At 40.9% G+C, this 14,230-nt stretch overlaps 1 protein-coding gene across 2 annotated transcripts in view; it reads left to right on the top strand.

The window, feature by feature from the left end:
- dtx1 (deltex 1, E3 ubiquitin ligase) overlaps positions 1 to 13,503 on the top strand; it is a 48,137-nt gene extending 34,634 nt beyond the window's left edge. Inside the window, exons 6-10 of one of the 2 annotated variants that reach the window (XM_026187121.1) lie at positions 1,204 to 1,265; positions 1,373 to 1,531; positions 2,845 to 3,006; positions 7,025 to 7,114; positions 7,206 to 13,503. In XM_026187121.1, the coding sequence (XP_026042906.1) occupies positions 1,204 to 1,265; positions 1,373 to 1,531; positions 2,845 to 3,006; positions 7,025 to 7,114; positions 7,206 to 7,430 (698 nt within the window). In that variant the 3' untranslated portion in view covers positions 7,431 to 13,503. Of the gene's footprint in view, positions 1 to 1,203; positions 1,266 to 1,372; positions 1,532 to 2,841; positions 3,007 to 7,024; positions 7,115 to 7,205 lie in introns of both variants that reach the window. The other variant, XM_026187120.1, reaches the window with a different exon arrangement.
- Positions 13,504 to 14,230: the final 727 nt, after the last annotated feature.

Raw genomic sequence — 14,230 nt, 5'->3', positions numbered from 1 at the left:
CAAATGCTGCAGACTATTACAACACGTTCTCACTCCCAAAACGTAATATTTGATGCTAGGTGACAAATCGTCAACATATTACGCTTCCAGACACCCACCACATCCCAAGTGACAAGATCAGAAAAATGAGGAAACATGAGAACTGTTTGGAATCAATCTCACATGTTCGTTCATTTTACTTAAATCACTTTGGAAAACCCAGTTTAACGTCATTAAAGTGCTGGCAAAGGTTAGGGATAGGGTTAGGGATAAGGTTAGTGTTAGGGCTGGAATACATGGCTGGTACATGTATTACTGCGGGACTGTCATTCAACTGGATTTCATCCATAAACTGGTGCGTAGCATTAGAACGCGGAAGGTCACCTTTCACATACCTCAGGAACGCCACGGGATGTGACAAATAGTCGGGATGTTAGGCCTCGGGAGTGAGAACGGGCTGACTATTACCAAAAAACAGCAAAACTAATAAAATAAAATAAAATAAAATCTTCTGCTGTAGTAATTAGAAATTATTGACCTTTCAAATGTTACTTCAGGTAACAGACAAATATGCAACCTATGTGTTTGTGTCTGATTTGATTTCTATTGCTCTGCTTTCTGCACCCAGAACAATCAGAGAAGTGAATGAAGCTGTCAAATAACAACAGAGTAAAATTATTCTTAATTAATTTATTAACTTTTTCTCTGTCTTTCTCCTCCTTTTTTCTGTTTTCACCTCTCCTTCTCTTCACACATTTCTACCTCCTGCATACCCTTTATACCTGAGGATTTGGGGGGGACAAAAGCTGTCTCCTTCCCTCACTACTCTCTCTGCCTGTGTTCACTGGCTCTCCCTCAAATGAACAAACAAAAGCTCGGGGGGGAAAAAAGGTTGCCTGTAAGCGTATTAGGGATGTAAGCTGTGGGTGTGCTCTCAGCCATACCAGCCTGGTTGCACACAGGGATTATGAGAGTGTGGGGTTGCCAGTGTTATGTGGCAGCTTCAAGGTGACCTCCTCTTGAACATCACTAACATGTGTACTGTTTCCACGTGCACACTTTCTTTTATTGGTAAAAAAAAAGAAAGAAAAGAAAGGCACATGGGGCAGAGTAGTCTCTGAGACTGATCTGATGTTATTCTCTTGTTTTTGAATAGTCAATTTTCTCTTTACTCACACTTACCTGTGGCTTGTTCTCATGACTTTTGTGACTTATTTTTAAAAGGGAAAAACCCAGAAGATGTGGTGCGACGATACACTGAGAAGATTAAAGTGGTGCCAGATGAGGTGAGAATAAAACCCATCGGTGCGCATATTCAGGATTTAAGTTGCTTCATGAGTACAGTCATGTACATGTCAAATGGCAGCTCAAGTATTTTGGCCCGCTATTCCAGGACTGTACCATCTGCATGGAGAGGCTGGTCATGTCATCCGGCTATGAAGGCGTCCTGCAGCACAAAGGCATCAAGCCAGAGCTGGTGGGCAAACTTGGCAAGTGTGGGCACATGTACCATCTGCTATGCCTGGTGGCCATGTACAACAATGGCAATAAGGTGGGTAAAAGCTTGCGAGCCAGACGCTGTTATGATGTCACGCTAGGCTCAAATTCTAAACTCGCGATGTCTTACAGCTCGACGGGGTTGCACGGCACTGGCAGATGATGGCCCTCGATATTGCTGCTAACAGATGGAAAGCTTATATAGCCTCATCTGATCAGTCTTGACAGCACAGTATTTTGTAAAATTACTTTGGACACTGATGTTTGCTTGCAGGAAATTCAGATTCACTGCTTGCAACTGCAAACAAAAGAACACCATGCTGCACTGTTGGTGCTCCAGAACAAAAAAATCAAGACAAATCAAAGTTTCTATTGTGCATTTAAAATACCTCAGTTCACCAAAATGCTGTACAGTTTGTACAAAATACACACTATACACAAGGATCATTAAATGAACAATAAATATACAACAGAAATGTAATAAAACAAAGTAAATAAGTCTGTTTTTGCACAATAAAGCCAGGGAACTCTGCTCAACTAGACGTGAAAGCAAGAACAAATGGGTCTTTAGAAGATTGGGAGCCACCACTGAAAAGTCTCAATCACCTCTAATTTAAATCCTTGATCTGGGAATTTCCAAGAGCAGGTCGTTCGTAGATGTCCGTGCTCAGCTAAGAGTCTAGGGTTTCCAAAGTTCTGTTAAGTAACAGGGTGACAAACCATGAGGTTTAAAAAGAAGGAATAAACGTTTAAACTGGATCCTGAAATGGAAGTAAAGCCAGTCTAAGGAAGCCAATATGGGTGTAATGTGATCACACCATTTTTCCCCTTTAAATAAAAGTGTGAATTACAAAAGTAACAAAAACAACAAACTTCTTATTTACATTTTACTGTAACAATCTATGCAGATGATTCTACTTTTTATTTGTCCAGTTTTTAAAATTCCCCTCTTTGAATTTAGATTTTTCTTTAAGCTGCGATAGGTGATATTGCTGTACTACATTATAATAGATGTGTAAATCCTACTGTGGCTCCAGAAAGAACTGCAGTGGTGTATTTTTTCCCAGCTCTACTTGGGGATAAAGACTAACAACTCCTGAGAAAAATATGTTTTTTTATCCACTAAATATTAAAATATATTTACCAGTTAGTTCCTAACATCGTCTATCTGCTGTTTGGAATCATTCTATTTGAAATTTAAAATGAGCAGAAACAAATAAAAGGCATTTTTCAGTCTCAATATTTGATATATTGTCTCTAGGCTGAAAAAAAAATTGCAAATCATCCATTTAATTTGGGGTTTTGGAAACAAAGTGGTTTAATTTTATTGCGTCATTAACGTCAAATCATTATTTTTCTCCAAAGCAGGATGGCAGTCTTCAGTGCCCAACGTGCAAAACCATCTATGGGGAGAAAACAGGCACGCAGCCCCCCGGGAAGATGGAGTACCACGTCATACCACACTGCTTGCCAGGCTATCCAGACTCAAAGACCATCCGCATTGTCTACGATATTCCTGCCGGGATCCAGGTGAGAGCCGTCTCACTTCACCTAATCCACCACCCTGCCTTTCTACCCTGATCCGCTGTCTCTTGCCTCTAAATCTGTGACCTTTTACAACTGCTTATCCGCTTAAGTTGGATGGAGAGTTACTCACGCAGGAAGCTGAGGTGTCGGGATCCTGAGGAAACAGCATTTTTAGGAATTAAGCAGTGATTCAGGGCAAAGACAAAGAAGTATCTAAGAGTAATTCTCTCTCATGGTAAAGGCTTATGTTGTATAAGAAATATATAGAGTGAAAACATGCATGTTTTTTTGTCCTTATAAATATAGGCATACAAGTCTGCCTTCCCTTAGTTGATTTGTCTTTCAGCTTATACATCAAACTGATTAACATTAATAAGAAAATTAAACAGCTGGGATTTGCAATTGGATTTCACCGGGTCTGAGCTGGTGGTATTTTGGCTGGTATTTTCTCCTGACTCCTGAGATGAGCTCAAATTGAGTCAATAAGCTGACCTTTTTCCACCAGCGGAGAAGGCATAGAGCCCCCAGGGATAGCGCTGGGGGTCATCTGACCACTCAGATCAGCATAACAACACAATACACTATTGCCAGGGGACATTACTGTAGGTCTGTCTTTTTCCCCTCCTGCAGTTCAGCCTGCACTCTAGACAACATGAGTGATCATCATAGATGGTCAGGTTTACACTCTGTACTCTGTGGACGATAGCAAAATAATTGGGTGAGTAGGGAAGTGGTGACGCTGTGCACATTGTCCATCTTCTTTTGCCTTTTCAGTCTATACCAGCACCCAAAACTGTATGATGAAAATAGTAGCACACTATAATGGGCTTTATACTTGTACATCTTTAATAGGTTAAAGTAGGTGGTGTGTTCACTTCAATTCAGTTCAGTTTTATTTTACATAGCACCAAATCACAACAACAGTTGCCTCAAGGTGCTTTATATTGTAAGATAAAGACCCCAAAGTAATACAGAGAAAACCCCAACAATCACACAGCGCTTGGTGACAGTAGGAAAGAAAAACTCCCCTTTAACAGGAAGTAACCTCCAGCAGAACCAGGCTTAGGGAGGGGTGCCATCTGCTATAGTGGGAGGCGGGGTTAGGGGAAGGAGACAGGAGACAGGAGAGAGACTCAATGTGGTTTACAAAGATCATCAGAGGAAGTTCTAAATGGTCGAGAATCTAACGCTCTAACCTTCTGAGCTTTTGGTGTCACGAGGGCACCTACAAGATAGTACAGAATGAATGGAGAAATGTCATTTCTGTTGTTGGTGGTGTTGATTTTTTTTTCTTTTTTGTGTAGTTGTAGTTAATGTTAATGTTCAGTTTTTAGATTTAAATTGAATTTTGATTGCACCACAAGCCACTTTATGGCATGAACTATTTTGATTTCATGCACAAATAGAGGAGCGGCAGAGAGTTTCTAGCTGCCTGGTTGGAGTCTGCCATGCTAATACTTTTTGTAGTTACCTTTTAGTAATAGGTGCTGATGAGGGGATTGTCCTCCCATAAACCCAGCACTCGCTGATGAATAGATGTCTTAATGTTTGTGAACATCAGAACAGTTTGAGAAAAACAATAACATTTTTAAATATTGATCTTCTTCCCAGTGTTTGATCATCACAAGTAGCAAGTAGCGCTATGATCAAAAGGACACATTTCTGCATCCCACACTAGAAAAAAGTTCAAAATCAAACAGATTTTCTTGTTAAAACCAAGAATGCCATCCACTGGTTGAAAAGCCCACACTACACTGCCGATGTATATGTGAAGAAAACTAAATGAGATTTAAAGATCAGCCTCTTCGAACATAAAAGCAACTTCAAGAAGAAAGTTGAAAGAAGCCCAATGACATTTTATTTCAACTGCCATCGTGTGTGATCTCCTTAAAGACAAACTCGAGACCTACATTTGTTACAGAGACGAGAATACTGGCTTTGTGTTCTATAAATTGAAAACGCTAAAGGTTCAAATTAAGGATTAGCATTGAGCTGCTTTTTGTAATTCCAGGAAAACACATAACAACACTAGCACCCTCCTTTTAACATACTTTGTGTGACGCTATTTCATTTAAGTACTTGGGGTTCATCTCATTTGTAGGCCCAACAGGGCTATTTCATCCAGCAAGTGCAGTAGATGGTGCAATATTCCTGCAGATTTACATAATACACATGTAATCAGTGTCATGGTATTGATAGTTTATGTTTATGTATTTGTGTCGTTTATGTTTAACTGTGACTGATGACATATCACTTTATCATTAGTCCACCTGGACTAATGATGGCTTGTAGCTGAAACCTATTTGTTTTGGTCTTTAATGAACATTAAGAAGTATACTCATCCGTGATCAGTTAGTATTAGTGCCGTGTACTTTACATTGGTACAATACTCGAACCAATGTAAAGTAAATAAAGTCAAATACTGATACTTTTAACCTATAAAGGCTATGAGAGCAGTGTGCCATGACTTATAAGATGAATCATCAATTTACAAATTATGAACACATTTTAATGTGTAATTAAAAATTATTGTGATTTTTAAAAACACATCTTTCAGCTTTTCATGTATTTTGAAACTGGGATTTGTTGGAGACCTGGAATGTAAACGTGCGTGTCTCTAAAGCACTTTGGGTCAGCTTCTGTTGCTTACATTTGCTATAGGCTATACATAAAATAAACATGACAGTCACCACAAACACAAAGAGGTTCAGACATGTTTTATAATGCATGTCTGAGGTCATTTTTGTCATTTCCAAAAAAAACATGAACAATCCAGTGGACTACGTGGTTCCTTAGAGGATAGGAACCACGTATTGATCGCATCGTGGTAGTATCAACCTGATACTGCTATCGATGCTGTATTTGGACCGATCTGCCCATTTTTAGGCAGCACACGTTAGCAGGAAGATAGATTTATGGTTAAAATTGGCTTCGTTGTGAGAAAAAACAGGATATTAGTCTCATTTCAGTGTGATGATATAATCAATATTTTACTTGCAAAAGCTAAAATATAATTTCTATTTCTAGATGCAGGCATAAATCAGTCACTCCCATTCATTGGAGGCCACATTGCACTCCCCCTTTTGGGGGAATTACAGCTATTTTCGGTGCGCTGGGATTAATCAAAAGTGGAATGACTCTCTCTGGATCACCTCTGATGTAACTTTTGAACCGTATGCCTGATTTTCGAAAATAGCATACCTCTGGAGTCACTGAAACGAGCTGAGTTTAAAGAGTCTCGTGATATCAGTTTCTGCTTTATCTAATTTTATTTAAAAAGTTTCTTCATCTTTTGGCCACACCTGTTTTTTTTCTAACCATCTCGGCACTTCTTTCCAAAGACTGTCAAAAAATGAGTCATGAGAGGGCAGCACAGAACTTTTTTCCTGTTATTGCTTACAGCCAGCTTTTAGCATGATCTGATCAAGTTGCCATGGCGACTGTGCCCTGCTGAACTACCTGATTCCATCAAAGCTTCTTGCAGCTTTATTTTTAGGTGGTATTATATTAGTGGTACAGTGAAAAGGGGCCTTATAACCTGTCCAAGAAGTGTGCTTAATAGAAGCACAAAGAACACACAAAAGACCGGGAAAGGCAAATGTGTTGTTACAGCAACCAAAGCCTGGGAATATTACCAAAATGTAAACATAAAAAAGGAAAATGAAATAGGAAAATGGACAAAAAACAAGAGAAATTTGTTATAACAAGGCTGCTTTAACTGTGTGACGTATTTTTATTGATAAGGTTGAGGGAATTGGTGGGACCCTGGCTTTGATGAGCTACAAGATTTTTATTTCATGCTAGTGGTTTCAAAGCACTTTATTTTGACAGAGACTGAACATATTACTGCATATTGAAAGTAACATAGTTCCCAGCTGATTATTTTACAAAAGCCTCGTTTAAGCGATGTGAGCAGTAAAGCTTGTCCTGTGGGTGCTGTTGACATTTCCCACACAATTAAGTCATAATTGCAAGTGAAGGCGTTGTAACTTTTGTTTTTTCTTCTTGACATTTTCACCAGACCAATGAGCACCCCAACCCTGGGAAGAAGTTCAGTGCCAGAGGGTTCCCTCGACACTGCTACCTCCCCGACAGTGAGAAAGGCAGGAAGGTAAGCTGCGACGCAGCTCCCAGACGGAAACACCGGGCTTCCTTTTGTGGAAGCGCCGTCACAAACCATCCTCTCGTTCTTGTCTCATCAGGTCTTGAAGCTGCTGATCATGGCCTGGGACCGACGCCTCATCTTCACCATTGGCACATCCAGCACCACGGGCGAATCGGACACCGTGGTGTGGAACGAGATTCATCACAAGACAGAATTTGGCTCTAACCTGACCGGTCACGGCTACCCCGACCCCAACTACTTGGACAACGTCTTGGCAGAGCTCTCGGCCCAGGGGATTGGCGAGGACAATCTAAAGGACTGATGGCCAGCAGAACTGGTACACTGAAACAAAACCCCCCATGCCCCGCCATCTCCCAGAGAGCGGGGACACTGCACGACGGGCAACATGCGGCCGACAACGCTTTACTCCCCACAAACAAAAATATCCTGCAGAAAGGGTGGCTTTTGGTTTGTGTAACCCAGGCAATCTCCCTCCCCCTGCTGTCTCTAGATCCATGCCTTGAGCAAGTTTTGTCTGTTGGCAAAGTCTCTCAAAGTGTAAATGATGCAAAGAGATTCTTGTCTGAATGTTGGGACCTTGAGGTGAAAGGTATTTATCCCTTTTTCAAGTCAAACTGATGCTGTTCTTTGGCACTCAAAGAAAAATGACAAGGGGCTAATAACTGTACACAGGCACATCTGTAAAACGCTGAACTCCAGAATGCATGGCCCCGACTAACATAATGAAAGTCAGGCAAACACACGCGACAGGGTGAGCTGTCAGCGGATCAGCTGTTGCTTGGTATTATGAAGATTTAAGAAAATCGCAAAGAAATCCAAATTAACTATTTCCCTCCCCCCAAGTTTACTTTTTTAGTGAATTCATTACAAACGTTGGTTGTGCATTTTTGAAAAATCAGGTCATGGCTCCGGAGTGATGTCATTTATGGTTAATCTGATATTTTCCACTTCTGATAGGTCAGTGTATTTTATTTTCTACGTACGGAAGTATGTTCTGTAGTGCATGAAGTAGATTCCAGAGAGCTTAAGATTTAGAAGATTATTGGTGTTTGGTAACAATTGTGTGTTGTATGGTTAACCTTGTGGACAGTCTGTGAGAGGAGACATAAAATAAGATGAAACAAGCTCTGCTCCAAGGTTTAACTCATTTGTTTAGTTGACACACTGATGACGATGACCTCTGTGAATAAAAAGGCTGCATTATTATTATTCCTGTTGGAGCGAACCCAGGCGCTGGCACAATCCATCATGCTGACCGTACACAAGGGATGAGCGTGCAATCGTGTGCTCGGAGGCATTAATAAGCTGGCTTTAAGTCCTTGAGGAGAGAAGCTGAACACACAGATGGACGTTCCTCTGTCTTTCAAACACCAACAGCTTTCCCTTAGAGATCCATTTTCGGGGGAGCTCCTCCGCTCGCCTGCAGTCTCTTGTGAGCTTGTTTGCCGTTTGTTGGCGTTGTACTTGGCTCAAGTGCCCGCACAGTGAGCAGCTGAGCCTCGGAAACGAGCAGCATCTCGTCGCCTTCGTGAGCTCACTTTGGAGTCTTTGGGGCGCTTCCCGATGTATCTGTTCACCCCCGCTTTCCGCCTCCTCCTCAGCTGTGGAGCACTCGTTCTACAAACCATGCAAATGTTGGTCGAGTGTGTTGTTGGCTGGGGACTATTTTTTCCTACGCCCCCCCCCCTTTCCCCCCCTCCCCCTTTAGACTTAGTGCCCGCGAGATAAAGACTTTTCGAAGGTCCTCGGTGGAGATCTTGTGATGTTTATTTACTCTGCGATAAATTATAACCCAGAGCTGCATAATTCTCCATAAATATGTCTGATCAATTTTAATGAGCGGGAGCGTTGGTGTCAGGTTTATTAAGGGGTCACCCAGCAGCGGGCTTGATTTTGGGGTTAATCATAGTCTTCCATAGCACTTTGAGGCAACATTTTTGTTGATTAAGTCATTTGGTTTTTAGAAAAATGTCTTAAATTGCAACTTAATCTTTTTTTAAGTTGATGTTTATAAACTGGCTTGCGATGCTTTAACTATATATATATGAATATATAAAATATATTTGCAGATGTGATATACCTTTAAATTTAAACTCAATTTGAGTCAATGGTGTAAGTTTAATTTATTTTTATACTCTTCTATATAGAAAATATACAGATTGTCCCACATATCTGTACACAGGCACATGAACATGAGTCACATAAAATCTGGCAAAAAAATTTGTCAGGATGTCAGGGACTGAAACATGTATGACTTGTTATGGACGTCTTATATTGCAAGTAGTCTTAGCGTATTCTGCTGTCATGACCTTAATGTAGACCTTGTGTAGTTGATCCCCGTGGGACACAAATAAATACAGTAAATGTGTCTTTATTATTGCTGGGGCAGCTTTAGCGGCATGAAGATGGCCCATGTTGGCCTTTTTTTTACGTTCCGTGGGAACAGATGTTGTCAGCCATTTTTTGTTAAAGCTGAAGGTGAAAACAGCCTGGGTTCAAGATCCAATCACAAAATATTCTTAAGAGTTTGTTTAAGCAGGTGAGGTTTCTCTTAGTTAGGCGTGAGTCACAAACACAAGAATACACAGAGTTTGTCACTTTAAATTCTTCCCCTCCCTCCTGCAGTGCCATGTCAGTACTAGTTCAGAACTAGTTTTGCATTATATACTGTTGCGCGGCAGAAAAAGAGGAAATCACAGCCGACAGGATCTGCGGGCTACATCTGCAAATCATCCGTGAATTTCTTGCTGTGGAGCCTCCCGTTGCCACTGACAGCTATTTCGTTGTGGCGAGGCAGTGCCTGATTTTTGGCTCCAGTACCAGTCCCATTTTATTATGAGAGAAACATGAAAAAGCTTTCTGCATCAAGCGCTAGCACCACATCAGTGGAAAAGTGCTACTTCTAACTCTCGCATCAAAGCACAGCAGTGTGGAAATATACATTTAAATGTCAGTGATGCCTCAGTCGCAGCCACTGTGTTGGTAAAGAGAATTTGCACATGCATATGCATACCCAGTGTGTTTGTCAGGACTCCATTTACATCTGCAATTAAAATAATCACAGCTGTTTGGTTTGCAACTGCAGTCTAAGCCAGATACATGGATTAATTATAAAACTCTTTTCATACAAATGATTTGATCTCATATAGATATTAGGAAAGATATTTAAGGTTAAATTAAATATAATTTAATATGCACTGCTCAAAAAAATTAAAGTAAGACTGAAAACACATCAGATATCAACGGCAAAAAAGTTATGCTGGATGTTTACACTGATATGGACTCCATAATGTGTTAGGAATGAAAGGATGCCACATCATTTGAGGGAAATTAAAAATAGTACTCAGGACCCAGTGCACCAGCGTAGGGTCTGACAGTGGGTCCAAGGGATTTCACGCTGATACCTGATGGCAGTCAGGGTGTTGTTGCCTGACCTGTAGAAGTCAGTGCGTCCCTCAGATCATCACTGATACAACACCAAACTGATGATGCTAAACAGTGTTACAGACACCATGGACCTGCCAGTTCTGGCATTCTATGGCAAATGCCATTTGGGCTCCAAAGTGTTGGGCAGTGAGAATAGGCGAGCAGATACGGGTCCTGTTCATGGGTTAAGGACCTTCAAGACCATGTCCGACTCTCCTAGAGTAACTTCTGGACTCCTGAGCCAGTGATGGGAGACACAGCAAACCTTCTGGCAGTAGCACATATTGATGCACAACCTCAGAGGAGCTGGACTACCTGTGCAACCTCTGCAGGTTAATGTAACCCCTAATGGAAAAGTAGTGAAAAAAAACTGTCAGAAAAGATGATGAGGGAAAATGTTTATCTGTAAAAGTATTGCTTTTTTGTCTCATTATTGCCCCTCTAGTGCCGCTGTTATTAATTTCATTGACACCAAAAAGGTGAAACGTGGTTAAAAATAACGACCGCTGCTGCATAACTGATCGGATCAATATCCCAGAAGTTTATCTGACTTGATTCTGTACTCTGAAAAGTGTTCCTTTAACTTTTTTTGAGCAGTATATTTAAGACAGATTACTGACCGGCTTCATAATTCAGTCTCAATGAAACTTCTACTCAAATTTTTTTCTTGAAAAATCTTAATAAATATCGCCACACATTACTAAAATTGCATATGCATCCATGGACTACCCAAAGTTTCATCTACATATAGCATACACCATGAGCCTATTTCAGCTGGCCACATCCCTGCTGCAGTGTGGCAATGCTGAAGACACAAAGTGGTGTGAGCTGTTTATCCCAAACTTATGAATATATTTTAATATCTTTTGTTATTCTGTTAAAGTCCACTTTCACTAGATGAGTAGTGGAGCCTGTGTTGTCTGTGAGCTAGCGTCTCCATTTTTCAAAAAGGACACTTTTGTGGCTCTTGCTTCTCAGGCACGAATTTTCTTGAATGCAGCTGTTGTTAACCTTCAAAGAGAGCTCTTCTTCGCCCAGGAGCAACAAACAAAAGATTTAAAATCTATCCAAGGTCACAACAATCACTGTAATCGCTTTTTTTAAAAAGGGTTAAGGCATTAAAATACCACTGGGTTGTGTGCATACAACAGGATGCCAACAGAAACTGCTGGATTACTTTAAAACAAGGTTTCATTATGCATGTGAATCAGCCTGCTGAAAACTGCTCCTGTGTAAAACAAGCTGTCATTGTGTAGCTTTTAGCTACAGTAAGCTCTTAAAACCCAAAGAATGGCAGATGCTACAACTCGCTTGTGATCACTGTGGAGCATTTAGCAGCTAAAGTGCTCGGACTTTTCATTCATCAGGTGGACAGGATCATGACTCTAAATGAATCGTGAGCGAATCACTGTCCTTAAGACCAAATAAGCCAGTTGTTGCAGATTTAAGTATTAATATCTGTTTAAATACTTTAAACCTGTATATTTGTTTTCAGGCTGTTTTAGCCACAGCTCTGTGTTTGTGGTATGGTATATGGTAAACAAACTATTAAGAGTATTTCTGAGTGATTTTTGACCCAGGCGCTGAAAACATTCACATTTTTGGCCTACGTCAACTTTTCTCCTTCGCACATTTGTGACACCCTTTATACAATGGGACAGCAAAAGAGAATGCTACCGATCTATCAGGGAACTTTTCCATGTGAAGTGAAATTTCGTTCACTAGAGAAATCCAAATGTTCGCTTCTTCAGCTTTTTCCTTTTCCACGTGTCGGTCTTGTAGTGTGAACGACGCCCGGCCCTTTAGACTTTTCAGGTGTGTACAGATCTATGTGGGAATGATGTATAAATCAAGGTTTTGGTATTTGTCCGGTTAAACAAGAAGGAGGTGGTTTTTATGCAATTTACTATTTTTAAAACCTAATACATGATTTACGTGTAGCAAGAAGAAGGTTGATTGTTTTTGGTTCAAAATGACAATGGATGTTTTCTTTATGGGGCGCCTACCTCTGCGTTTCTAAACAGAGAGGTTGCAATCCAAGGATGTTCACATGCTATGTATAAAAAAAACATATATTTTTGATGTCTTTTTTTTCAATGATTGTCTCTAAAAAGAACTATTATGTAACATTTGCTGTATTGCTCTTCATCCCATGCTATTCCATTAGAGGTTAGAGGTGGGATCGGGGATGAAGTTACTTTGTCCTAACGTATGAAGTATATATGAAGTTGTACTCTCGTAGTGTCTACTGCAAACTGTACTTCTCTATCTAAGTGATACTTTACCATTTTTCTGTGGCTATGCTGTACGTTTGTATCCGTCCGTGTGAGCATGTGTGAAAGTGGGAGTCTCGTAGACAAAGCTTAGGTTCATGTCCTTTAAAGATGCCGTAACGTTTCTTAGAGGTGCATGTTAACCAAACAGTGAGCAAGCGTATTGATAGTGCAGAGTTTTTCTTGTTTTTTGCATATGAAAACATGTTAGCTTCTCTAGAAACCCCACCCTGGTTTTCTGGTGGTTAGCACTGTGGTTCTGAAAGTTATTCCTATTAGTTAGGGATTTTCCCTTTTTATCTTTTATCCCCCCCCCCCCCCTCCCTCTGTATTGGCTTTGATTTACACAAATGAGGAAACGATAGCGTTTTGCTGCTTTCCCCACTCTTTCCACGACATGTAAAACATCTGAAGTTTTTCAATTTAAGTGCCCATTTTAAATGACCTTTCCAAGTCACTGTTTTTGTTGTTTAATCTTAGGCAGCGTCTGCATATTGTTATGGTTCACGTGGACAAACTGAGATAAACTAAAAGCAAGATATACAGAGACATTGATTTAACTATAAAGGGCTTCTTAATCTATTGGTCTTTATTGAATTGTGATGACCTTGTTGCATGTTTGTGTGTTTTGTTGTGGAAAAATAAATGTGCCCTTGACAGGGGTAGTGTGTTTGAGCTTTTGTTACACCGGCTCTCCTTGTCCCCCCCCCCCCCCCCCCCCCCCCACCCCACCCCAGTCGGTGGTGATGTGTCCTCTTCCTATTTAACACCACCGTTTCCTTCTCCCTGGGTAACTCTGTGCTTTGGAGCTCGTTATATGGATATAAACGAGCCTGGCTGCTGTTCTGGAGTGCAGCAGGAAGAGTTCTCACTGGTAGTAAATTTGCTTTATGGTAATTTTCTGCCTCTGGCTTCTGTGGTAAAGAGCTGTGGTGGGCGCATATTAAAGCAGGCCTTGAGATGTCAGGACGGAGGTGATGAGACACACCCCCTTTCAGGTTGTCGTTCTTCCTTCCGTCACTGACCCAGCAGCTCGGGGGCCAGACCCCTGCTAGTATTTGTAAATAAGCCCTACTTGCCTGTCTCCGCTCACCTCTCACGCCTAATGAGGGGGCGAGCAGGGAGACTGCTGCATCAGTGCAGGTAGGTCTGCTTTCATTAGCATTTAAATAAGGCCGGGAGGTGCATTGCTGGCACGCATATTTTTTTCATGTGGTATAATTTAACATTGCATTCAGATTCTTGTTGGATTGTGAATTCTGTGGTTCTGGTGGGTTGATTAAATTTGAACAAAGGAGTAGAGCAGTAACCATGACACTGGGAGCCTGCTCTGGCATCTATCAGATGTGACGGGGTTTCCTGTAATACCAAAAATGAATCAATGTCTGCTTGAAGTCAGATC

The sequence above is a fragment of the Astatotilapia calliptera genome, chromosome 12 (genome assembly GCF_900246225.1).
Source record: "Astatotilapia calliptera chromosome 12, fAstCal1.2, whole genome shotgun sequence".
Taxonomy (NCBI): Eukaryota; Metazoa; Chordata; class Actinopteri; order Cichliformes; family Cichlidae; genus Astatotilapia; species Astatotilapia calliptera.
The sequence above is the reverse complement of the archived record's forward strand: the minus strand, read 5'-3'. Positions and strand labels throughout refer to the sequence as shown.